The 26,889-nt window shown below is 43.5% G+C and overlaps 1 protein-coding gene across 5 annotated transcripts in view; it reads left to right on the forward strand.

Moving 5' to 3' along the window:
• Positions 1-2,304: 2,304 nt before the first annotated feature.
• Positions 2,305-26,889, forward strand: part of ITGB4 (integrin subunit beta 4) — a 46,192-nt gene continuing 21,607 nt past the window's right edge. For 4 of the 5 annotated variants that reach the window (XM_081899517.1, XM_081899518.1, XM_081899520.1 and 1 more), the window contains exons 1-23: positions 2,305-2,394; positions 3,308-3,390; positions 4,685-4,786; positions 5,956-6,160; positions 6,601-6,697; positions 7,349-7,520; positions 8,704-8,967; positions 11,635-11,724; positions 12,040-12,162; positions 13,955-14,122; positions 14,334-14,410; positions 15,023-15,234; positions 16,644-16,747; positions 18,763-18,861; positions 20,025-20,157; positions 21,088-21,210; positions 22,098-22,204; positions 22,694-22,727; positions 24,364-24,549; positions 25,198-25,301; positions 25,540-25,598; positions 25,896-25,919; positions 26,648-26,796. In XM_081899517.1, coding sequence (XP_081755643.1) covers positions 2,316-2,394; positions 3,308-3,390; positions 4,685-4,786; positions 5,956-6,160; positions 6,601-6,697; positions 7,349-7,520; positions 8,704-8,967; positions 11,635-11,724; positions 12,040-12,162; positions 13,955-14,122; positions 14,334-14,410; positions 15,023-15,234; positions 16,644-16,747; positions 18,763-18,861; positions 20,025-20,157; positions 21,088-21,210; positions 22,098-22,204; positions 22,694-22,727; positions 24,364-24,549; positions 25,198-25,301; positions 25,540-25,598; positions 25,896-25,919; positions 26,648-26,796 — 2,794 coding nt within the window. In that variant the 5' untranslated portion in view covers positions 2,305-2,315. The remainder of the gene's footprint in view (positions 2,395-3,307; positions 3,391-4,684; positions 4,787-5,955; positions 6,161-6,600; positions 6,698-7,348; positions 7,521-8,703; positions 8,968-11,634; positions 11,725-12,039; positions 12,163-13,954; positions 14,123-14,333; positions 14,411-15,022; positions 15,235-16,643; positions 16,748-18,762; positions 18,862-20,024; positions 20,158-21,087; positions 21,211-22,097; positions 22,205-22,693; positions 22,728-24,363; positions 24,550-25,197; positions 25,302-25,539; positions 25,599-25,895; positions 25,920-26,647; positions 26,797-26,889) is intronic. The other variant, XM_081899521.1, reaches the window with a different exon arrangement.

Raw genomic sequence — 26,889 nt, forward strand, 5'->3', positions numbered from 1 at the left:
AAGTAGATAAATAGGTACCGCTCCGGCGGGAAGGTAAACAGCGTTTCCGTGCTCTGCTCTGGTTTGCCAAAAGCGGCTTAGTCATGCTGGCCACATGACCCGGAAGCTGTACGCCAGTTCCCTTGGCCAGTAAAGCGAGATGAGCACCGCAACCCCAGAGTCGTCTGCGACTGGACCTAACGGGCAGAGGTCCCTTTACCTAAACTCAATCAATCACATTGATTCATAATCAAGTCCTACCACTTCTTTGCAAAACGGCTGATGATGCTTTTCTACAATTTGGAGTAGTTTATAAGAATAGTAAGCTAAAGCAAAAACAACAACAAAGATAAAATTAAAAACAAAATGATTATGTAAAATAGCAATATTAGCAGCAATTGAACTTCAAAGCAACAATTGCAAAAGCAAGAATCGCAAAATCTCTTATAGGCCTGCCATATGGAATTTCCCGGACATTCGGCTGTCAGAAACAGTGTCCGGATGCAAATTGCTGAAAACTGGAGGAAAATACATACGTATGGCAACCCTTAAAAATAGCTCCAAAACTACTTTAAAAAAAAAGTTTTGCAAAGAAAGCTCAACAACTGGATTTTCATTTTTTGAAATATGGCACCCTATTTGTCTATGGTAGTCTTCAGGTGTTGGTGCTACATAGGCCTTCACAATCACCTTAAACCCACCCCAGCTCCTTTTTAAAGTATTATCCCTACTGCAGAAGTCTTAACCATTCCTCCATACAACTTCCATGTGGACACTCTGATATTAGTACTTTTCTTGCAAGTCTGAGATAATCACATGGACAGTATGATTCATATGAACAGGCCCCGTGATTCTGTAGTCTTACTGTCCCATGTGCACCATTTTGTATTGGGCCTGGAATCCACCCTTTTATTCCATTTAAAAAGAAAAGCCAGTTTCTAGCACTTCACACCTGTGAAAAGAGGTTCGCAAGTAAGCAATGCTTTGGGGGGATTTATAGCATAATAAATTATGGAATACACACACACACACACACACACATACATAATATGTGCAGGTAAGATAATTGAAGAGCTACTTATTTGGCACACACGTATATAGTTTAGATGAAAGACAGCCTTGCAGACACCTGTGGTTGTTGACTAAAGACTCTTAAAGAGATTCCATGCTGCTTCAACCGCATATCCATGCTGACTGTCTCAGGTTATTCCCAGGTCACTTGTGTTTGTAGCAGGGAATAATGCTCTCTAGACGCCTCCAGACATACCAGTAGTATTAATCTGGCTAGTCTTTTGCATGATCAATTGTGAGAAGGAGGTGAGTCAAACACAGATTTTACCACCAGAGTTCCCCCCCACACACACACTTTGAACCCACATTGCTTGATTATTGAACACCTGCAACAATCATAGACTAAAGATGTATAAGGAACATAATGACTCCTGCTGTATCAGACCAAAGGTCAATCCACTCCAGCATCCTGTTTGCAGAAGTGGCTACCCAGATGTTTCTTGGAAGCTCACAAACAGGACATGAAGACAGCAGCTCTCTGCTGCTGTCTGTTCCCTGCATCTAAGAGGTACCCACTGAGCTGGTTTACATGTAACACTAAGCCAAACCATGACTTAACACAAATGCTTGAGCATGGAGGCTCCTGGAGAGGAGATTGCAGTTGATTGCAGCCACTTTACTCCTCCTCTGTTCCTACCGCTGCTTCCCTGCAGTGAGCTAAGCCATGGTTTGACTTGGCACGTCATCCAAATCCAAGTGTGTGGTTTATCTCCTACAGACAAACCATGAGCAACAAGGCACAGAATAAACCTTCATCTATACATAGAAACTGTCCTGTGCAAATGTTATAGAAATCTGTGTCCTATATTGCCCTCTATTTTGTCAATACATTCCTTCTTTTTCTGGTGATGCCTAAGTGACTAGCTTACCTGTAGACGGACCTATCCTCCATGAAGGTCTCTAACATTTTTGGAAGTCATTTAAGCTAGATGACTTGTTAGGCTAGTGAATTTTATGTTAAAACGTTGTTTATGTGAAAAAGTTATTTAGGAATGTTGCCAAAATATTTATGGATAATTTGCCTGTAGTCAGAGGTAGATAATTTGCCTGTAGTCAACTAAGTTTAACTCGGAGCACAACCATTAGAATAAATGAACATGACTAAGTTAGTTCCATTAATTTCAACGGGTTTACTCTGATTAAAACATAGTTGAATACAAGAGAACAGGAACACGGGAATTATTGGCTGGGACTAGGCTTGCCTAGCTCTCATGCTGGTGATTATGACACTGACTGTTGACTATTGAATTTCAGGAATTAAAAGAATGGACAAGGTACTACAAAGGACTTTGCTTCGGCTGTTGCTGTTATCACTGCTTCATACCTTGAGCCAAGGAAACAGAAGTAAGTTCCACATATATTATAGATATCCCTTTACCACCAAACAGTGCTATTGTTTTCAAACCACTGATAGATAGACAAATTGGCGCCATTTTGTGGGATGTGTCTTGATGCTCTGCAAGAAAGATGGTGGAAAGATCTATTATTGTCTTCCTGAGCAACACTGAGTAGGCATAGTATATCTCATTGCTTGCCAGAATAATTACAAAATATAGTGGGCTTAATAGACGGTGCAGACAGTACAGGGCAGTGGCTTAAAGTCTATTTTTGGCATTGTATGTAATGGATGAACCCAGCCTTCCACATCCTGACACCTTCCATAAGGTTTGGACTCCAAATCCATCATCCCCAATCAGCATGGCCAACAGTTGTAATCCAAAACATCTGAAGGGCACTAGGACAGGGAAGGCTGGTACCTATGATTTAGATCCGCAGTTGCAAAACAAAACAAGCTTATTTCTGCAGGTGAAATTGGTATCTGTATTCTCCTTGTATTGCATTTCTCACTTGAAATTCTTCTTATCTGCACCAAAGCCCTGAAAAACAGTTTTCACATTGGCCCAGTTCACATATAATACTATGCCGAACTATGGCTAAATGTGAATGAGGGAGTCTGCAAGTGCATGGAGCAAACATCTTGGCCATCTCATTCCTCTCCCATTTCTCTTGCTTCCATGGTACCTGGAGTTAAGTCATGGTTTGGCTTAGCATTGCATCTGAACCTGGGCTCATGGTTTGTCTCACTGCTAACAAACCACGAGCTGTAACTAAGATTTGTTCTTGACTAACACTGTGTGTGTCCTGCAAAGGAAATGAGAAGAGAGCCAGAATGGGACTAGGACAGAGTCCCCTTCTTTCTCCATTGCTAGACCAGTCTGGTTTCCTGCGTTTCTGACTTGTTGCTCTTGTCTCCTAGATAACCGTTGTGTGGCTTCCAGGGCAAAAAGCTGCACTGAGTGTATCCAAGTGAGCAAGGACTGCTCTTTTTGCAGTGATGAGGTAGGAGCTTTTTATAACTGTTGGATTGTTGTCTTGATGCATACACATCTCAAAGCTCCAAATTTCACCTGAGTTTGGGCCACAATCTCACAGCCTCCAGTGCTGCATTCCTGGGCAATATCAATCCTGATTACACAGGTGATGTGTGTTGAGCCTCTACTCTTATGGCCTTGCCTACTCTTATGTACCTGCATGCCTTTGGATGGGGATGCATAACGTTTAGTTTCACCCCTCTCACTTCTAAATAGATTATTGCTCTACACACTCTAAGGAGTCCTTGACATGTGCATGCTTATCATCTGATAACTACAACATCAAGTACTAATTTGTATGTGTGTATGAGCAAATGGAAGTTTCATATCACTTCAAACACAATTCTCTTCTGTGGGCTAAATTCACACATTAAGGCTGCAATCATAACCACTTTACCCGAGAGTAAGCCTTATCAGATTCAGAGGGACTTATTTCTGAGTACACATGATTTTGGATTACAGCCTAAACTGCTAGTCTACAGGGCTACGTTGCAGGGCTAGTTCATACAATGTGTGTAAATTACTTGAGTGTAGTCTTCCCCAGTGTCCAGCATCCCCAGCCAGCAGGATCAAGGTTGATGTGGATTGTCTTCCAACAACATTTGTTGATGTGGATTGTCTTCCAACAACATTTGAAGATCAAAGGTTGGGGAAGGCTGATTAGTGCCTCAGTGATTGGTAGCGGAATTGCGCCCCCCCCCCATTTAAAAGCACTGTGTGAGAGAGATGATGTGAACTTTCCAGCTCTGATGTTCCAGGTTGTAGCCAGGTGGTATGTTAGTGTCATATAGAGTAAGGATGGAGAGGAAGAACTTGGATTTACAATCATACCTTGCATCTCAAATACCTTGGCTCCTGAACAAATCTGCTCCCGATCGATCGAAACCTGGAAGTGAGTGTTCCGGTTTTCAAACAATTTTCGGAAGCCAAACATCTGGCGCAGCTTCCACAGCTTCCAATTGGCTGCAGGAGGCTCCTGCAGCCAATCAGAAGCCGCGTCTTTGTTTCTGAAGGGTTCCGGGAATCGAACGGACTCCTGGAATGCATTCTTTTTGAGAACCAAGGTACGACTGTGCTCTCTTCACACTGTTGCAAACCTACCTCTCTTAACTTGCAGTTACAGGTAGATGTAGGAATTTCTCATGGGACCACCACATTCTACCCTCAGTCTAACATGGAGGCAGATAGTAAGGTAAATGCTTAAAAATAGAGAATATCATGTACAGTATTTTCTAAATGTGTGTGTCATTCTTTTGCCCTAGAACTTCAAAGAGTCCCGCTGTGATTTCAAAGACAACCTATTAAGATACGGCTGCAGTCAGACCAGCATAGTCTTCATGGAAGGAGAGATGCTAACAAAATCAGTGAGTGAAGAGGAAGTCATGTAAAGATGGGATTTGTTGTTGTTGTTTAGTGGTTTAGTTGTGTCCGATTCTTCGTGACCCCATGGCCAGGCACTCCTGTCTTCCACTGCCTCTTGCAGTTTGGTCAAACTCATGTTAGTAGCTTCGAGAACACTGTCCAACCATCTCATCCTCTGTCGTCCCCTTCCCCTTGTGCCCTCCATCTTTCCCAACATCAGGGTCTTTTCCAGGGAGTCTTCTCTTCTCATGAGGTGGCCAAAGTATTGGAGCCTCAGCTTCAGGATCTGTCCTTCCAGTAAGCACTCAGGGCTGATTTCCTTCAGAATGGATAGGTTTGATCTTCTTGTAGTCCCTGGGACTCTCAAGAGTCTCCTCCAGCACTATAATTCAAAAGCATCAATTCTTTGGCGATCAGCCTTCTTTATGGTCCAGCTCTCACTTCCATACATCACTATTGGGAAAACCATAGCTTTAACTATATGGACCTTTGTCGGCAAGGTGATGGGCTTCAGACATAATAAAACAATTCCACACACCTGAATCACTGTCTAGAATTGCCAAAAGCCGAGTTTGCTTGGACAGCCTCCCTAGCTTCTTTTTCTAAGTCAATAGGCTTAAGGGGAGGGTTACATAATTGGTCCAGACACCTTGTACATACATATAAATGATGTTTCTGTACACTCTGGCTTCCATCACGGTGTTCTGTTGCACCAGAAGCAATTTAGTCATGCTGGCCACATGACCCAGAAAGATGTCTGTGGACAGACGCCGGCTCCCTAAACCTGAAGCAAAATGAGTGCCGTACCTCATAGTCACCTTTGCCTGGACTTAACCATCCAGGGGTTCTTTACCTTTACCTTTTTTACATATAGGGTAAAAGGTAAAGGTAAAGGCACCCCTGAACATTAGGTCCAGTTGTGGCCGACTCTGGGGTTGCAGCACTCATCTCACTTTATTGGCCGAGGGAGCCAGCGTACAGCTTCCGGGTCATGTGGCCAGCATGACTAAGCCACTTCTGGTGAACCAGAGCAGCACACGGAAGCATTGTAAATTTAGTTAATCTCTTGTTTGTCATGAATTAGCTCTCTCCCTCTCTGATCTCTTGTTAAAACGAAAAATGCAACATGACTGCTAAATCTTCTGAGGATTATTGGTGTCTCCTCTGGCAGGAATTTAAGATTGATACATCTCTGAAGAAAACACAAGTATCCCCGCAGAACATAGCAATGAAGTTGAGAGCTGGCGAGGAAGCTACCTTTGACGTGGATGTGTTTGAGCCCAGTGAATCTCCTGTGGACCTCTACATTCTCATGGACTTTTCCTATTCCATGCGTGATGACTTGGACAACCTTAAAACAATGGGCCAACAACTGGGTGAGAATTAAAAACTTATAAGCTGTGGGAAACAGCGGTCTGCAACGTCATAGTGCACTTGGCAAAAGACAGGGCTGGCCCTACCTTTAGGCTGAATGAGGCAACCATCTCAGGCAGCAGATCCTGAGGAGTGGGGCATCCTTTCCCCTTTGTTGGAGGACAAAGGTGTGGGCATACAAGCTCTTTTGAACCCCCAAACTAGCCTGCTGCCCTCATGTGCAATGGAAGTGTATTATGTAATTGGACTACATTGTGGGAAAGTACCGTATGTTTCAAGCAGAGGACTAAGGCTGCAATTCTAACCCCACTTACCTGGGAGCAACCTCCATCTAATTCAACAGGATTTATTTCTGAGCAGACATGGTTAGGATTGCAGCTTTAATCTAGGTGTGCCAGGACATCTTCACTTACTTGCTCCTTTCCCACTTTCTTCCTGCCAGCAAATTTTTTGACTCAGCTAACCAGTGATTATACTATTGGCTTTGGCAAGTTTGTGGATAAAGTTTCAGCCCCACAGACAGATATGAGGCCTGAGAGGTAAGTGAAGGTGATGCACCCAGAGGATACATTTGTGAATTAACTATTTAGGATCCATAGGATCCTAAATATATTGTGAATAAACTATTTAGGATCTTCTTCGTTGTTTTTAGTGGGTGGGTGTGAAAGCTTTAAAGTGAATAAGCCTTGTAGCTTAAGCTAGCCTGTTTCTAATACCTATGACTATGCCCCTTCTCCAAACCGTGCTGTCTTACTTCATCATATCCATGCATGACTGAATCTTGTGTATGTCAGTTGACTGACTCCTGATTAATATCTGTTTTTAATATGTGTTAATTAATTTTTAAACTTCTTTTGCAAAACAGTTGTGCACCCCAAATATAAATGGGGGGATTACATTTATATCCCATCTTTCCTCCAAAACGAAGGAAAACAGTCTTTCTGCATCTGATGAAATCAACTTATGCCTAAGAACATTTTGGTCACAACTCATTTGTTAATCTTTATTTTGTTTTTGGTTTTTTTTTTGCTGTTTCAGATCACAACACATGACTGTTCTTCTATAATTAATTTTATTAAACTGTATGGCAGATGACTGAGGTCTTTCCCTATAAGATACAGAGGAGGTGTTTCTGATATCAACTTGCTGGTCGTTGATTATAAAGCCTTTGCTGTTCTTTTTACATTCAGACTCCGTGAGCCTTGGACTGGTGCTGACCCACCCTTCTCCTTTAAGAATGTCATCCGCCTAACCCATGATATCAATAAATTCAGCCAAGAGTTAATGATGGAGCAAATATCAGGGAACTTGGATGCCCCAGAAGGTGGATTTGATGCCATATTACAAACAGCTGTTTGCAAGGTGAGCCAAGAGGTCGCTGAAGAAGGCATAGATAGATAAAGCAATTAACTGAGTGTAAGATGGATATCGGCCTTCTTAGCGCCTCATCAAACTGTGAGATCAATGAGAATATTTAGGCCAAAGCTTTGCTTTAATTATCAGCACATGGTAAAGCTTGTGTCTTGCTAGAACCTGGTTGAGTTTTAGAATGGACTAGCTGTTATCAAGCCATAGCTGGAGTTACAACATTACAATTTAAATAAACTCCAAAATTTGTAGTTCAGCTGGAGCTTTATTGGGACCCACAACAGTGTGGCGGGTTCTCTAGAACTTTTCATCAAGCAGGCAGTGAGAGATGAGTGAGGAAAAATGAAAAACCAAAACTTATAAAAATTAGACTGATGAAGTAGCCATGAGGTCAGCTTGTAGACTCTTTTTCCAGGATAGAGAATGCAGACTGAATAAGTCCCTCCCAGGTGTAACAGATATCAGGTTATACACCTGGGATTCTGGGTGTATTTTATGTTTAATTTTCTGGAAATGTTTTGAAGATATAATTTAAAAAATGGTTAATTATTGCTTAACAATGATAATTATTAAATAATTGTTAATAATTGTTATTAAATAATAATTACAATTGAATTGTTACTTTAGTGTAAATGGTGTTTTAATTATGTACTATGGTTATTGTTTTTCAACAGCTATTGTGTTGTAACCCACTTTAGGTACAAACTTGTGAGAAATGTGTTGTATGCATAAGGATGGAGATAATGGTTTGATTAGCAGCTGAAAGACATATGAAGGTTAAAAATAAATAAATACCAAAAGTGCCTTAGAATGGAAGCAGAAAACATGGTGAATTCAGGGAGCTATACCTTGTCAATAGTTAAGAGATAAGAGCTGAGGAGACAAGATAAGAGAGAAGTGACCAGACACTGTCAACATCATCACAAAAACAATGGATGAAGTTTCCAGACCTCTCAGCTAACCTTGGACTGGTCTGCAGTTGAAAGTGACACCCAGTGGCTGCAAGCTTTATTGATGTAGCTAGAGAAGGGGTTGCCACAGAAACTTCTGCCATGGTGTGAATGGCCACAGCACTCTCCTCAACCTGTTTCTGGGGAACCTGCTTCATCTCTCTGAGTAAATTAAATCCCTCCACAATGTTGAATCTACACCCTTTTGTTTTTCTCTTTGCCCACAGGACCAGATTGGCTGGCGGGAAGACAGTACTCACCTCCTGGTGTTCTCCACTGAGTCCGCCTTCCATTATGAAGCTGACGGTGCCAATGTCCTTGCAGGAATTATGAGGAGGAACGATGGATACTGCCACCTGAACAGGACAGGAAGTTACACCTTTGACACAAAGCAGGATTACCCCTCCGTACCCGCACTTGTGAAACTGCTGAGGCAGAGCAACATCATCCCCATATTTGCTGTCACCAACCACTCTTATGATTACTATGAGGTAAAAATGACATTGGGAAGACAGTGGGTGTTGGGTGCTTGGATGGTGTCGGAGGAGAAACCAAGAGGTGTGTTTTTAAGCCACTGGCAGTTGACACTGGCCACCATTGCCTGCAGACAATGACCTTACAAGGAAGCCAGTTTAGGCATTTACTGCTGGACAAAAAGCTCTGCTCTCCTCCTCCAGCAGCAAAAGGGCTACATGATCTGACTAGGGAAAGGAGGCCATCACTCATTGTTGTTTGGGAAATACACTTTGAAAGTTATCCAAGAGAGCTTCAGCAGACGAGCTTTTTTCATTTTTTCATCATCTCCTTAGTTTCCACATTGAAGCGGAGATATTGTGGGTTTTCACCATCTTCTCTAATATATGTCCAAATATATGCATCTAGTGTTTTCTTTTATATGTTCCTCATCCTAAAAATGTTATTCTGCTGTTCACTTTCTTCTCTGTGAAACACTACAATATATTCCCATAGGAATATATGGGTAATGCGACACAGGTGTAGGAATCAGATTACCTTCAGGTACTGCATATTTCTCACCCAACAACTTGGTAACAGCAGAAACAAGAACATAACCTATTTCAAAGCAGCTGTGCAATCTATTTTTGTAATCCAGTGGGGACACCCAGTGGTTAGTTGGATAATCTCAGTCAGGAATCAGACCAAGATCTCTTTTATTTCACACAACAGATTTCCATCCGCAAATGGACCAAGCTACATGTTACTCCAATAAATCCATGACTGATTATCTGATAAGTTTTATTTGAAGAATATAGAACAAGCCCTACTGGATCAGACCTAAGGGCCATCTTAGCTAGCATAAGGTTACCAGATGTCCCCATTTCCCGGGGACAGTCCCCGGATTTACAAATCAGTCCCCATACAAAATCCATTGAAGTTGAAAAGTGTCCCTAGATTCATTGAAAAAAAATTGGTAACCTTAAGCTAGCATCATGTTTCCTTCAGTGATCAGCCAGATGTTTCCAAGAAGCTAACCTGCAGGGCAAAAAGGCAACAGAGCAGGTGTGGAGAACATTAGCGCCTCCCCAGAAGTTGCTCCTCCCAGAAGTTCCTAAACTATAACTCCATGATCCCTAACCATTGACCACGATTGCTCGTTGCTAGGGCTGATGGGAGTTATAGTTCAGCAACATCTGAAGGGGCTTTAAGTTTCCCCACCCCCGCATTAGAGTGAACAAATGCTTTATCTTAAATCTAAGTCCTAGAAGGATAGAGGTTTGAGGGCCAAACTAGACATGTCAACTTTGCAAAGGAAATTAACTTGCATGCTGATTGTTATGAGAATAGCAGTCCTGGGGAAGGCTATGAGGATGGAGAGGGGAGGATTTAAATATTTCTCTTCCTGCCATGATCCTGGCAAAAATGGCCTCTCCAAAGCTGCTGTTTTCATTTCAAAGCAAGTTCCCATTGGTCCCACTGAAATGCACATTGCAGTTTCCAAGAGATGGTTTTGAGGATTGTGGCCAGAACAGAAAGAGTTAAACTTTCCCTTTCTCCCCAGCCCCCATGCTCTTGAGGCTGCTCAGGCTCCTCCTCGGCTACAGTTTCCGTAATAAAAAGCAGGTACATTAATTGCATTTATGCAATTAACATTACAGTTAGCTTGGCCCTAAGAATATTTTTTTCTCTATCCACTTTCTCTGTGCCATGGATAATTTAAATATTTTTCAATTAAAGATGCACAGAGAATGAGAGTATTTTAACTCCTTCCTTCCAGGCCATGTTCCCAGTCTAAAGCTCCTGCTAAGCTGCTATTTGTTCCATGGGGGGAAATTTCAGATGCGTGATACAGATTTGTGTTTTCCTCTTGAAAAGCAACTCACAGCTTGAGGGTGTTGGGCAGGGGATAGGGTTTAATGTCCCAGCCTTCACACCACTTTCCTAATTAAATTAGCACATGCATATATTGCTGTGTGTCTGTTTAAAAGACCAATGGAAGAGCAGTCCTGGATCCTCATGGCATAATGTGTGCTTTGGCCCTAAGATTCTTAACCTTCATTGGACTTCACTGAGTGTTGGCTTGACTTACTGGCATGAGGCTCCCCAGGATAATTGCTAAGATGCTGCAGCTAAAAGAGTGCATTGGCCAGTGTGGGTAGCATCTTCAGTTGGTATTATGACAGTTGCACTGGCTGCATACTAGCTTCCATGCTCGCTTCACTGTACTGGTGGTGACTGATAAAGCCTTTCATGTCCTATCCCAAACAACTAGCCTCTGCCCACAAAGCCCCTTTTCTCCACCTGTTCATTAATATCAGCTAGGGAGGCCATTAATCAGAATGGCCTCTTTGAGATGGGTTAGAATGGGTACAGGATAGAACCATCCCTTCACAACAAGAGGTTTTGCTACTGTCTTTGAAATGCACATTCCATTGTAGAGACCCAACACAGTGAAAATTAATCATAACTACATCCTGTTGAAATCAATGGGAAAACACCACAGCTAATATTTGCTTTGTTGTTGTGACCTGTGTCTAGTGTTTCTCAGCAGCAAAAATTCAACTACAATAGTAAGATAAAGGTATATGCTCAGTTACTGTGTATAACAAGGTACTTAACTATGTTGCTTTCTCTGTTGTCCATTTAAGGTTGTAACAGAACTTAAATATTTAACTAATTCACTGCTTTTTCTTTTTTAATAGAAACTGCACACATATTTCCCAATTTCTGAAATTGGGAGGCTGCAAGAAGATTCCTCTAATATTGTGGACTTGATTCGTACGGCTTACAATGTAAGAGGCAACATCAGGAATCTGTCCTATCTAGGAATGGAAAAGAAATTCAATTTTGTGTGCATTTTAATGAGAAGCTGCATAATTTTCACTTCTTAAATCAATATGTGAACCAAAACACAGCTAGCCTTTGACATTTGTACTTCACTGAATTTTGCGGTGACAATACAACTCAAGGAGCAAATTAATAGAGCCATCCTCTGTGGACATGGTTGGACGTTATAATGTGCAAATCCTATTATTATAATCTAGGGGGAACCTCTGAATTTGGTATGCTTCAGTTTTATTAATTTATTCCCTCCCTGCCTTTCCCAGCGTATTAGTTCCAAGATGGACATTCGAGCTTTTGGAACCCCAAAAGCCATGAAAACAGAAATAACATCTGAGATGTATGAAAAGACAGAGTCTGGCTCATTCAATATTGTCCGTGGTGAAGTGGTAAGGCCTACCTCCCCTTTGTATTTCTGTCTTCCTCATTCACTCACTCTTGACAGGGCCAGGGCCGGCCCAGCCTAGTGGTAAAGTGACAGCATTGGCACCGATTTTAAGCGTGATCTCCCCCAAAATTGGCAAGAACTCACATGAAAGCCGTTCTGATGCCAGCACTGCTTCTCTGCCAGTAGCAGCAGTGGTAGGGTGGGTAGAGCAGGTGTAAGGAGCAGCAAATATGGCAGTGTTGGTGGCGGCAGCAGCAGAGCATGGCAGCACTTCCTGTTTTGCCTCAAATGGCAAAATGCGATGCACCATCCCTGACCTGGGCATTCAGATGATGGCACTGAGTCCAATTATTTCCAAAAGAATGGAAGAGTAGAGCAGTCTCCATAGATACAAATGGCTTTGGAGCTGCTAATTGTTTGAAAATGGTGGCGTTTTGACATGGATGAAACACATATTCAACATGTTTTCATCATAAGTGGTTGCTGCCATTTTAGGACCCCATTTATGTGTGTTTTATTAAATCAAACTTTTAATTAGCACTAAAATACTTTCCTTTTTTTAAATAAAGAAGTATAGCTGTACAATGTTATAATGTCATGATGATATCTATCCATCCATCCCTTTCTGGTAACACTCATTAACCAGGTTGCTAAAAACGTGTTGTTGCTGCTGCTTCTTTGACAATCACTCATAGCCGAGTAAGATTGTCTTCCATGAACACAGTCTTCACAATGAGTCCATATGTGACTGTGGAGGCCAATTCTGGATCCACATATCCTTCCACATCAGGGACATAGGTTTTCGGGTGCGAGTTGATCATGGTTAGGGTTTGGCAAATGTACCTTCCTCTTAGCACGTTTCTCTCTTTCATGAGTTTGAGCGTCTGCAAAGTTCACGACACCTTTTGTAAAGGCTGTTCTCCAGTTGGAGTGCTCACAGGCCAGTTTTTCCCACTTGTCGGTGTTTATACTTCATTTTTAAAGATTTGTCTTGAGAGAGTCTTTAAACCTCTTTTGTTGACCACCAGCATTACGCTTTCCATTTTTAAGTTCAGAATAGAAATTGCATTATACTGTTATAGCACTGTAAGACAAGCAGCAGCAGCAGCAGCAACATAGCATGACTGTATTAAGAGTTATTCCTCCATTTCAGAAAAAAAGTCAGGAAAGTGTTTTACTGCTAATAAAAAGATTGATTTTGAAAACAGGGTTAAAGAAAAAGCCGCTCACCACAAGCTGCCCTGGTTTCCCTCCGGAGGAAGGGCAGGATATAAACTGAATGAATGAATAGCGAATGTGTGTTGCTGACCTTCAAATGGCTACGTCACACCTGATAGGATGGGCAGGACAAAGTAAGACTCACACAGAAGCGCAATACTCCTACTAGTGTGGAAAGTCAATTGCAATTCACTTTTAGTTCAGAACTTGAGAGCAATGATTAGGTAGCACCATCTGGAAGCAGCCATTAACAATAACTGTTCAGGACAGGAAGAGCAGAGCCCCATATCCCAGACCACCACCACGTCGTGTAGGTTTTCTGGTTGTATCTCCATCCCACCCAGCTGTACATGGGGGAGGGGGATGCTGCCAGCCAGTGTGGTGCAGCATCGGGAACATACACTTCTTATCTATCTTGGAAGCAAGTTAGCAATATCCGTTTCCTTGTTTCTACGTCTTCAGCCTTGTGCCTAGCCGTTCACCTTCCAGGTTGCTGTTTAAAGTGGCATATCTCTCTTGTCTTTCTCTCTTTGGATCAATCCAGCAAATGAACAGGACTTCTCTCTTCCATCTAGGGCAGATTCAAAGTACGTGTGAAAGCTCATGAGCAAGTGGGCGACAAGCATGTCTGCAGTCTCCCGGAGAAAGATCGGGATGGCGTTTTCCACATTAAGCCCTCCTCTTTCGGTAACAACGTGGAAGTAGCAGCCTCAGTCATTTGCGACGCCTGCCCCTGTGAACTGGTACTTTTTTGTTCTCCTCTTTGGTTGTCCTACCCCAAGAATGGCTCTAGATATTAATGTTATAGGAAGCCTGACTCTTGTATGAGCTCTTTAAGTTTGTATATAGAAGCAAAAGTAGAGGCTACCATTATTTTTTTCTCTGAAGGACATGTGACTAAATCTGATCCCCTAGAATAAAGTTCAGTAACATCTCTTCTCTTGTACTTTGCAGCAACAGGAAGTCCTATCACCTAGGTGCAATTTCAGGGGGAACTTCGCCTGTGGAGAGTGTGTTTGCAATGCAGGCTGGTAAATACCTCATCCTTATTTTTTATTAAGTGGGGTGTGTGTTTTCTGTTTCCTTCAGCAGAAAATATCAGTTGGTTGGTTGGTTGGTTGGTTGGTTGGTTGGTTGGTTGATTGATTGATTTGTACCCTGCCCTTCCTCCAATCTGGAACACAGTGCAGCTTTGAATAACAAGCATAAGGACAACTGTATAAAATAAAACACAAAAACATCAGATATCAATAAAATGCAGCAGTGTAGCAGCAATATATAAATAAGAAATCTGTGGGACCAGCAACCTAACCCAAACAATTCATCCTCCAAACTACTGGACAATAAACTACTGGTTTATTGTTGTTTTATAAATCTTGGTTAATGGTAACCATGGTTCAATGTTATGTTCCAAATCAACTACAAATAGGAGGCAGGAAATTTTTAGACTCAAATATATGTTGGACTCATGCTGTCTGCTTTTCTCTAAGCCACACGTTCACCTCTCAATAGTCACTTCATGGCAAAGAAAGGTTGAGCTGTGACCAATTATTATCATTTCTTTGCACCATGCCTTCTAAGCAAGATGTCAGACCTTTGAGGCCTTTCTCAGTCTTTGTCTTGACTTCCTTTCTCCTTGACAGGCGAGGGGCTACGTGTAACTGCTCTACCACCTCCTCTACTGACGATGCGGCCTGCATACGACCAGGGGATACAGAGCCCTGCTCAGGGCAAGGTGAATGCCTCTGTGGGCAGTGCGAGTGCTATTCTGAGGGTCGGACCCAGCGTTTTGAGGGCCGCTTTTGTGAATTTGACAATTTGCAGTGTCCCCGCAGTTCCGGATTCCTCTGCAACGGTGAGTGAGGCCTTCTGGAGCAGTGACCAGGCTTCAGGTCTGCCCTCAGGTGGTTACAACTTTCTGCTGCAGGCTAAGGCTACACACCTGAATCCATTTACTTGAGAGTAAGCTCCCTTGAATCTGATAGGTCTTAGCAGGCACAATTAGCATTGCACCATAAACTGTCGTTCTCAGATGCTTGTGAAATCACACAACTAGATCATAGATTATAGAGGATTCACTATTGTGTTAATGACTGAATAGAAGAGCCTCCCCAAACCTATTGCCCCAGTTATAAATTTTATAGTGTTTGAGTTTTTCTGCAGGCTATCACACCTTCCTCATATTCTTTGCCTTTGAATCCCCCTAGGCTTGTGCAGCTAATGCCAAGAAAAGCCTTTAGTGGTTGGTCATAGATCTGTCATCTTCTCTTTGAAAGCCTCTAGAGGGCATCAGTTACACTCTCAAGTGAAGGGAAAACAAAAGGTGTTTTCGTGATCCATTTCCGTACAGATTAGCCAAGTGACAGAGTGGGCAAAATACTGTGTTTTAAACAGATTCCCTGCATTCACTGTGTCAGGCTGCAGCCAGGGTCAGGTTGATGTTGACCTGAGCATTATTGGTTTCCTAAAAACTATGTCTGCATGCCAAGTACTCTGAAGTTAAGTCCCAAGTATGTGTGGTTAGGTCAGGAGGACTGTAGTGTGAATAGAAACATACTATGGATTATCTGGTTCACCTTTCCCTTTCCAGTACTTGGCCTTTCTTATTGCAGCAAACAAGACCATGTTGTTGTCTTTGTGCATCAACCTTTATAAAATGTTGGAGGCATACTTAATGAATCCATCAAGTAGAAAACACAGTAGCTTAACATTCCCCAATTCTTTGTCTTGATTATAGTCATTTAAAGCTTCTGAATGGCTTGCACTTCTACCACATTTGGATAAAGACACCATTAAATGCTTCACGACACAGATTTTCTCTACGCCTGTTGTATATACATCTTCCATGGCCTTGTTGTATAGCTGTTTTCCAACAGTACTCACTTAATGACTGACCCAAAATTGTGATCCTTCGATAGATAAAAATGTTAGGACTTCCCTCCTTAATTTCACATTACTGTACTGTACAGACCTTTATTTGACGTCAACATTTGTTTCTACCTTATAACGCTCCTGCAGCCACAGCGTGAAATGGTGTTGTATTTATTGCAATACATTTTATCGTTTTCATTTCATTCATAATTTTTAAAAGCACAAAATATCTAAGATACAAAAAACAACAACACAACAACAAACCCCCAAAAGCTCCCGACATAACTATGGGCATTGTGGCACTTTGCCAAAGATGTGAATCTTGAGCTATGGCATATAAGCCATGTAAGTGTAGGCTGAGTTCTATGAAACCCTATCCTTTCCTCTGTGCAGATCGGGGGCGCTGCTACATGGGTCAGTGTGCATGTGAAAGTGGTTGGGAAGGCCCTGGCTGTGAGTGTCCCACAAGCAATGAGACCTGCATCTCCAGCAGTGGGGTAAGTTATTCCCCCCTGCCCTTCTTAGAAAGATAAACAAGGGAGATAGGAAGCTGTATTCCTTCATGTACAACAGCCTGAAGATCAGAGAGAGTTCTGTTTAAATAGATGGCTGGTGACTTCAAAGTTGATGTAGCTGGCCTCATGCTTTGCATTGGGATGTTCCCAAATTCAAGTCCTCACTTCTCCAGGCTCTCAGGAAAGTTCTTTCTGAGACCCTGGGCAAGGTGTTGCCAGTCAGAGTACACAATAATGGACTTGAGCTGGTAGACTGATTAATGGATTTAAGGCATCTTCAGAGATGGGGTAGGTAAAGGTAAAGGGTAAAGGGACCCCTGACCATTAGGTCCAGTCATGGCCGACTCTGGGGTTGCGGCGCTCATCTTGCTTTATTGGCCGAGGGAGCCGGCATATAGCTACCGGGTCATGTGGCCAGCATGACTAAGCCGCTTCTGGCGAACCAGAGCAGAGCACGGAAACGCCGTTTACCTTCCCGCCGGAGCGGTACCTATTTATCTACTTGCACTTTGACGTGCTTTCAAATTGCTTAGTTGGCAGGAGCTGGGACCCAGCAACGGGAGCTCACCCTGTCGCGGGGATTCGAACTGCCAACCTTCTGATCGGCAAGTCCTAGGCTCTGTGGTTTAACCCACAGAGAGGGGGTAGGACACAGAAAACTCCCTTATGCTGAGTCAGACTGTCAGGGAACTGCCATCAGCTCAGAAGCGAGAGGTGGAAGGGCCGTTGGATTACAGGGAGCCTCCAAAGATTGTGAGAAGCAGCACTTCCTCCCTGGAGGAGGGAAGCCACGCCTCCAGTGGGGAAGGGATGCAGCGCTCGGAGGATGCAAGGGAGAGCCACAGCACCGAGAAGGAGCAAAGCGGGGGGGGGGGGGAGAGGCAGGTCCCCCTTTGCCCACGCCCTCTCTGCGCAGTAGGTTTACGCGCAGAGAGGGGAGGCGTAGGATGGGGGTCAAGATACTACTCTGCTGGGGAAAGTTTAAGGACTGCCCACTCCCAGATTCTGCTAGTGACTGAGCAAGACATGGAATTGAAACGGCCTGCACTGTGAATGTTTTTGCACTGATAATAAAGCCTTTGAAAAGACCAGTGGGGGTCTTGCCTGTTCACTCTTGAGCAACCACGCCGGCATACATAACACAGACCTAGGACTTTCTGAATGCAAAGCAGATGCTCTACCACTGAACTATGACGCTTCCTGGGATGAAGTGGTGTTTTGTTTTGTTTTTTGCTCAGCATTATGCTGTATAGAAGAGACAGCAGAAAAGTTTAGCCACAAGTGTCCAGACATGGGTGGGAGGTGAACATGCCTCACAGTCTCACTTTCGATAACCCAGTTTACTCACAGAACAGCCACCTTCTGTGGCTTGGCTTGTTCGCCAAACTCCCAGGGAATTGTATCTACCCTGCAAAACTGCATGAAATTGCACCATTCAGTTGCCTCTTTGCATCCACCCTCCATCTGCTGATTTGCCCACTAAGGCCATTTCCTACTCTACTTTTGTGCTCTGAGAACTGTGGGAACTCGACTAATAAGGGAGAAGTAAGGCACTGGTATGAAGTCTGTTTTTAGCTTATTTTGTCAGTTTTTGCAGCAGTTGTTAAGGTGGAGATAGTGTTCAGAATATGCAACCTGTTTGTTTTACACACATGAGGAATACGAAGGCATTTTAGTCCAAACTCTGATCTGCTCTCTTGAGTAATCTAGGCCACCATGTAACTATTATGAATTGTTTGCTTAAGTCCACCTTCTTCCCAAGATACAGACCCTATCACCCTTTGCACGCTTTTAAAAATCCTTACCAACTTTTAAGAGATGTAAGGAAAGAGCCCTCTGATTATCCAAAGGGTTCTTTCCCCCATGTTTAACTTTCCTCTTGGCTGTGGGGGAAGAAATATCCTCAACTGAATTTGGGTAAGACTTTGCCATTTCAGAATAGAAGATGATGTATCACCTGAAAATGAACTTTCAGTGCTTGCCCTTGTCTTTTGCAGATTCTTTGTAATGGGCGCGGGAGATGTGAATGCGGCAGATGCATCTGTAGTAACCCTACCCTCTACATTGAACCCACCTGTGAAACCAGTTATGCGCTGGTAAGCTCTTAGATGAAGCCAGTGACTTTAGGGGGTCAGCATGCTTAGAGTGTTATATAGCCGATGACTAGGAATTTGGGTCGATTCTTATGCTATATTTGAAAGATTATTCTTTGTGCTTTTAAAACCACATTTACTCTTCCTTATGCATATTTGACAAATAGAGATCACTGCAAATGTAGCCACACATGGTCACTCCCTTGCTCCCGCTTTCCCCTGTTAATATGAACTTCCCTGGCAGCCCTTACTTATGATATCTCCATTACAAGCCAAACCAAGCAAAAGATGAGCACACTCTATCTACAACAGCGAATTTCTCTCTTTTTTCTACTTTTTATCTATGATTTTCAATTTTATACATTTCAATAATCTTTCTGCGTTTTTAAAAAAATATTTTCCTCATATTCCGAATTAACAGAACGTAATCATTTATTCATCTACTTTAAATGTATACAGTCATACCTTAGCTGACGAACACCTTAGCAGTCAAACGTTTTGCCTCCCGAACACTGCAATCCCGGAAGTGAGTGTTGCGGTTTGCGAACTTTATTTGGGAAGCCGAACGTCCAGTGGGGCTTCTGCGGCTTCCAATTGGCTGCAGGAAGCTCCTGCAGCCAATTGGAAGCCACACCTTGGAAGTTGAACAGATTTCCAGAACGGATTCCGTTTGGTTTCAAGGTACAACTGTACTCTTATAAAATTGCAGGTTATTACAACAATCCTACCAATGTTCTGATCTGTTTACAGTTTATTTGTAAATTTTCAATAAGCCATTTCCATTCTTTGATTTAAAAAGTTTGTTATCTTGATTTCTTATTTTTCTGGCAAGTTTTGCCATTTCTGAGTATTCCATTATTTTTTGCACCCATTCTTCTTTCGTCGGGACTGCAACAGGGAACATTTCTATTATTTATTTGCCGCAGTAACAGCTTCTTTCACAAGAGAGTTCTCTGCAACTCACAGCGCAGTGATTAACTTAGCCCTGTGTGTCTTATGTATTCCATGCAACAACTTGTTCCTTCTCTCCTTCCTGTTCTCCGATGAGATAAGTGTATGTATTGCTTTCAAGCACTCTTCCGAAAGTCAAATGTTCCACCTCTGCTGGTCTTTCACTCTGTCTCTTCAATACTTCTATAGACTGATGTCCTCTCTCTGGTGAACAGGGCTACCGACATGTGTGTGGAGAAGATGTCCGAACCTGTGTTCAGTGCCAGGCTTGGGGGACTGGAGAGAAGAAGGGAAAGAAATGTGAAAACTGCCGTTACAAGATCCGAGTAGTGGATGAACTGGAACAAGGTACCATGATTTCCTTGATGTTCAGCTGTAGGCCAAAGAGTATGAGTGGTCAACTTGTGGCTATCCATATGTTCCTGGACTATAACTCCCATCCTCCCTAGCCATAAGGTTTGTGGCTGGGGTTGATGAGAGCTGGAGTCCAGCAACAACTGGAGGGCCACAGATTCTCTATCACTGGCATGGATAGCAGTCCTCCTCTTACAGTGCATTGGTGGAAACAAAATTGTGTTCAGATGTCCTGTACAGAACTTCCTTATCAACTGAACCCACTACTTATTTCAGGAGACATATTGATCAGTGTTCACCAGCTTGTGTATTGCTGACTCTTGCAGAAGCAACTGTGGGCCATTTCATCGCAAAGTGTAGTAGAGTAACTATGGAATGAGCACAGGGCCATGCATCACCACACACTAGTTGGGCCTCCTCCTACCCCATCTTGCACTCACTTCTAAACATGGTGAACACGCTTGCATCACTACCTATGTATGAATAATACACATTATGCTTCCTTCACCTATTTTCAAAGGATAAATGTGCACACAGTTGCACATCGGGGTGTCCACACATTCACCATATTAAGATGGTTCATCAAATCAAGTGTGTCTCTTGGTTCCAAGGGAATAGCCTTCAGTTCATACAGTTCACCAATAGTGTGAACAGGCAAACCTTAACTGTAGAGAACGGTTGCCTTGTTAAAGACAGCGTGCACTGTATCACATTTCTGACTAAGCTACTGCCTTCTGGACAGTGGAACCTCAGCCTGCTGTTTCTCACTGCCCCAAATACTGGTGTAAGAGTTCAATGAAGCCCTGCCTGACGTGGCTCGCAAAGTCTTCAGAACTTTGCTCCTGTGTTGGTGACAATAAAGACAATCTCAGGAATGTTGAAGATGTTTTGGTAGCATTTTATAAATTTTCTTTGTCTCTGCAGAGGAAGATCTAAATACAATTTGTTCGTACCAAGATGAAGAGGATGACTGCAGGTACCACTACCGCATGGAAGAGGATTCCAACCCAGAGCTTAATGGCACCATTATTGTGCAAAGGAAGAAAGGTAAGTAATGATGTTCTAGGGAGAGATGCAAGACTGAGGCAGCTCTTTTCTCTCTTTCCAGAATCGTAGTCAGAGTCGTACACTTGCATAGTCTGAGATCTTCTGAGGCATGTTTTAAAAATGAAGGCTTAACTAACCCCATTATGCAGATTTCTAGACAAAGTCAAATCTGTGAAACTGATTTCTGATCATAACAGGATCTTCTGCCCCTTAGAAAGCTATCTTAGACATTTGGTCCATCTAACTTGACTGGCAGTGGGTCTCTGGGGTGTCAGACAGAAGTCTTTCCTGGCTCTTCCTGAAGATCCCAGATCCTGTGAGCTTCTGCATGGGAAGTAGGAGCTCAATCACAGAGCTTAGAGCCTTCCCATCATCTTGCCCCCTCACCTGCAGAAACAGCCCTATACTTAGGTAAAATTAGGTGGCAGACACTGGAGAGAGGCAGTGAGATTCTGGAGGACACAGCTTTCTGCCTTCAAGCATGATGGAGGACGTTGCCTCTTCTTTGTTGTTGAAGTAAGATTCATTTGCCAGTCTAATTGGATTCTGTAAGTGGAATCAAGAGTGGCTGGGGGACAATATTATCCTCTGCCTCAGGCAGAAAATTTCTTAGGCCAGCCCTGCCATAAGGAAGGGCCGTAATTGGGTGGTAGAGTATCTGCTTTGCATGAAGAAGTTCCGAAGGCAAATCCCTGGCACCACCAGGTAGGGTTGGGAGAGAGCCTCTGGGTAGGCAGTACTGAGCTAGATTGGCCAATGGTCTCGCTAGATTGGCCCATGGTCTCACTTGGTATAAGGCAGCTTCCTCTGACCTTCCTCTGTTTTCCCTGCGGTGCCCAAATCCCAGCTACCCCTGCCTAACCATGAAGGTTTTCCTGTTGTTACAGAGTGCCCATCAGGAAGCTTCCTTTGGCTTATCCCATTAGTCATTTTACTGATGCTCCTCCTGGGGCTGCTGCTTCTGCTGTGCTGGAAGTTCTGTGCTTGCTGCAAGGTAAGATCCAAGACTTCCACCCTGCAATGAGAAAGGGGAACTTGGTGGCGTGGGTGTGATCTAGCTAGCCAAGGGCGGCGAATGAGAGAGAACTTGCCTAATGTAGAGTTCTGGGGAAGTGAAGGCATGTGCCAGGCAAGAGTCTAGAAACGCCAGTGCAGATACAGTTCAGGATGCAAGAAATAAAGGCAGGTCAGGAAACAGTCAGGTTCCAGCAAGGCAGTTCAGGTAGAACAAGAAAAGCTGAGGGCCAAAGGACAACTAGGGAGGGAGCAGCCTGGATAGCTCTAAGTGTCACCTAGGCTGAAAATCAGACCAGGCAGGCTTGAATGTTGATGTGTAGCAAGTCCCATCCCTGATGAGTGGATCTTCTGGTCTCAACTACCCCGGGGAAGATGTTTGTCCTCCTACCCATAGTTTTGTTTTTCATCGTCACGTTCAAAAGAATTCCCTCTCCTAACTATTGCTGTTTTTCTTTTCGCCACTTAGGGTTGCCTGGCTCTGCTACCCTGTTGTGCACGAGGTACCTTCTTTTGAACTTATATGTGGTCTTTGGGGTGGGCGAAGCATTGCATGGGGACGGGGAGAGGAAGACCTAGATAATGTAAGGTTGGCAGCTGAGTTAGCCACTTGTTTTATCTGCCCCTGAACACTGCTAGGCAACTGCTGTCTGTGGTCTTAAGGCAAGCAAGGATTTTCTAAGCCCGTTGCCAGATGCCCTTTGGTTTTGGAGATGTGAAGTATCGCTATCTGAAGCCGCACATCATCAAAGCACACACATGGCATTGAATCGTGTGATTCCCTAGATAGTAAAAAATAAGGCCTGAGGCAAAATTCTGAAGCCTGTCTTGTTAGGCTGAACAGAGCCATGACTACTACTGGAACTCTGATTACAGCATAGGTGTCAACTTTTCCCTTTTCTTGCGAGGAATCCTATTTGGAATAAGGGAATTTCCCTTTTAAAAAAGGGAAACGTTGACAGCTATGGGTTACAGTGTCCTGGAACATGGCAGAGAAGCTTCTGTCACACAAGAATCTACATCAACAGTAATCTGAGTTTAAGCCATTTGTGTGCAAATTTATTAGCTTCTATTTTGGGGGCTTGCTCCACACTAATCTCTTAGCAGGTAAGCCTGTAGACTTTTCTTACTCTCAGTCATGTTCCATGATGGGCACAGGGGTGGGTAGGATGGGCTCTACGTTCATTCCCTGGAAACCAAGCAGCCAGACATGACTGACATTTGTATCAGGAAAATATTGAAGTATATACTGTAGGGAACCAGGGTCAGTCAGGAGTGCTCTTTACCATGTACCCATATTACCAACCTGAGATCTACCGATGAAGGGTGGTATACATACATACATACATACATACATACATACATATGCAGTGTGTGTGTTTAAAAAAGTATCTCAGTACACCAAATGTTTAGTTTCTGGCATATATAATATGCGTAAAGGTAAAGATAAAGGGACCCCTGACCATTAGGTCCAGTCGCGGACGACTCTGGGGTTGCGGCGCTCATCTTGCTTTATTGGCTGAGGGAGCCAGCATACAGCTTCTGGGTCATGTGGCCAGCATGACTAAGCTGCTTCTGGCGAACCAGAGCAGCGCACGGAAACGCCATTTACCTTCCTGCTGGAGCGGTACCTATTTATCTACTTGCACTCTGACGTGCTTTTGAACTGCTAGGTTGGCAGGAGCAGGGACCGAGCAACGGGAGCTCACCCCATTGCGGAGATTTGAACTGCCAACCTTCTGATTGGCAAGCCCTAGGCTCGGTGGTTTAACCCACAGCGCCACCCGCGTCCTATAATATGGGTACATGCTAAAAATGTAAGATGTGAATCAAACAAAAGGCATGGAAACAAGGACCATTGTTGTGTGAGCATAGAGACCCACAGGTCAAAAGAGAGCAGGTGTTTGGCAGCAGTACACAATAATACAGCCTGCTGCCAGCAACCTGAATTCCATTTACCCAACTAGAAGCGGCTCTCATCTAGAAAAAAATCCTGTGGAAACCTTGCTTAGGTAGGTAACGTTTCTGCATTTGAAGTGAGGTCCTCTTATTCCACTTACTCTTGTCCTTGGGAAAGATGTAAAGCTTGAACAGGGCCGTTGGCGTTTCTATGTTCTAACTCCTCTTCTTTCTCCAAAGGCCGCACTGTTGGTTTCAAGGAGGACCACTACCTGCTCAGAAAAAGCCTCATGACCTCGGACCACCTAGACACTCCCATGGTTCGCAGCGGCAACCTGAAAGGCAGAGACACAGTTCACTGGAAGATCAACAACAATGTGCATAAGGAAGGCTTCTCTTCCTTAGCTCTCAATCCCAAGGACCTGAGTAAGTGCCAGTTTTGCAAGGTGGAGAAGGGGCTAACTGGAGCCAAAGATGGTGGGGGGAAAGTGGTCCCTCGGTCCTCTCAGAATCTGATCCTAAGCTGATTCTAACATGCACATTCCTCTCACATGAATGCATGTGGGAAATTACTTCTTAGAACACTTCCCCATGTTGTAATCTCTCTCCAGTTAAGTAAGTTGTCTGTGTAGCTTGAAACCTTATCCCTGAGGGCTTGAAACCTCTTCCCTGCTAGCTTTCCACTTGAAATGGGATTTGACACTGGAGCTTCTTCAAACAAGGGGCATTCCCTCACCCCTGGCTTTCTTTCTGAGATGATACAGCCAGACAAGAGAACAGTATCATCATGAGCAACTGTGCTGATAATTTATCTGTTAAGAGATCCCTAGGTCTCTCACGCAACTACAGTTGACTGATGGGAAGGAAACAGGATCACTATTAAATCAGATTATGTGTGTTTGACAGACATGTCCTAAATCAGATTCTAGCCTTTGATTTCAAAATTCAGCTAACCATAATAAAATGGCTCTACTGCTTCTGCCCAACCACCCACATTGCTACATCTCATGTCTCCATATGCATGCTATTTGCTGGTAGTGTTTCTTGCTGATTGATTTGTTTCCTTGAATCCAGTTCCATATGGAGTGTCTCTGAGACTCGCCCGGCTCTTCACCCAAAACCTTGCAAAACCAGATAGCCGTGAGCATGAGCAACTGCAAAAGGATGTGGAGGAGAATGTAAGGAGCAGGAATAATGCTGCCTACTGGGTTTGCGACTGAGGAATGGGTGGGCAGGGGGGAATACAATCAAGCCGATGCAAGCTTCCTTTTCTTGGATTTGAGTTAAGAGACAGCATATGGTTGTTGTCTGCTCAACATAAGGAAATCAAGTGGGATTAACTAAACCCCTTAATCTGAACATTGGGATGAACACCAGGAAATCTGAGTTAGTGAAACTCTCTCTTGCTCTTCACAGCTCAATGAGGTTTACAGGATTATCCCTGGTGCCCACAAATTTCAGCAGACAAAATTCAGGTGAGTTACTTTGGGAGGGGGCAACTGGCATGTAGAGAAGCAGTGAGATCTCTTCCAGTGGGTGCTCCTTTTAAAGATGAGAATGGGTAAAAAATGGCTGAACGTCTGGTGTGATTAAGTCTAGGGGGCATCCTTGGAAGAATATAGAGAATATAAAGTAGTAGGATTAGAACTCTTGTCCCAACAGCTTTCCCCAGGTCAGAGTGTGTATGAAGCTTGAAAGGCCAAACCAAAAAATCTATGTATTTCTCCTTGGATTGTAATTAAAATTATGCATATTGTCTGTTTACTCTCCAGGCTGCAGCCAAATGCTGGGAAAAGGTAAGGAATTCATTTCTTGCTTTCCATCTAGGTGTAGACGTGTGGATACTTTCCATTGCTGTGCTTATTCTGTGGGAGTTTTCACTCACTACTCAGAAACTGCGATGTCTTCTTACAACTGTATCATTAGCATCGTTGCTCTCTGCACTGCAGAGATCATCATCTTCTTCGCCAGTTAACTTCTCACTGTTTGTGGGATGGAAAGTAGATCGATGTTAGCCCTTCCTAAGCAGAACTAAGAGGTGCATTCAAACTGCCCCTGCTGCGTGAGCAGAAATGGTCATTCTATCACCCCTTCCCATGCCCTCAGAGTTTTTGATTTGATGTCATGTTTGTATCTCAACAACAATGCTGAACTCAAAGCAGCTCACAATTTGTCTACCATGTTTCTCTGTGACGAACGCTGTAGCAGAGGAAGTGGATTCACTTATGCCAGGGAACTGTGACTGGCCAATAGTTTTTGCAGACCTGTGTTACCCCTTTAGTGTGGCAGCAGTGTTTATTCTATGGATATGCTGCAAGCACTCCCTATTTGAGTGGTGTGAAGTAGCCTTCATCTGGCCCCATTGCTGTGGAAAGAGTCTTCACACTGGCACCTGTTCCAGATCAGTGGCTGAAAATCATTGTGCATAAAAGTATGTGAGCAGTGACTTTATATTGCTAATAGCCTAGGTAAACAGACCCTGGTCTTCCTTTCCTGCCCCCCAATCCCACCCTGCCTTCTTCAGACAGGACCACACAATCGTAGACACAGTGCTCCCTGCTTCCCGCTCAGCCAAGAATGAGATTGTGAAAGTAACAGAGAAGCATGTCGCACAAGAGGCTTTCAACGATCTGAAAGTGTCCCCTGGGTACTACACTGTAATCTCTGATCAAGGTAGGTGATGATGAATGCTACTAGTTCTCACCAAGGTTGTAAACCTCTGTCTGGACTTTATCATGTCATACAGCAGGTGGGGGCTCATAAGAT

This window comes from Podarcis melisellensis (assembly GCF_964234715.1).
Source record: "Podarcis melisellensis genome assembly, chromosome: 2".
NCBI classification, from domain to species: domain Eukaryota; kingdom Metazoa; phylum Chordata; class Lepidosauria; order Squamata; family Lacertidae; genus Podarcis; species Podarcis melisellensis.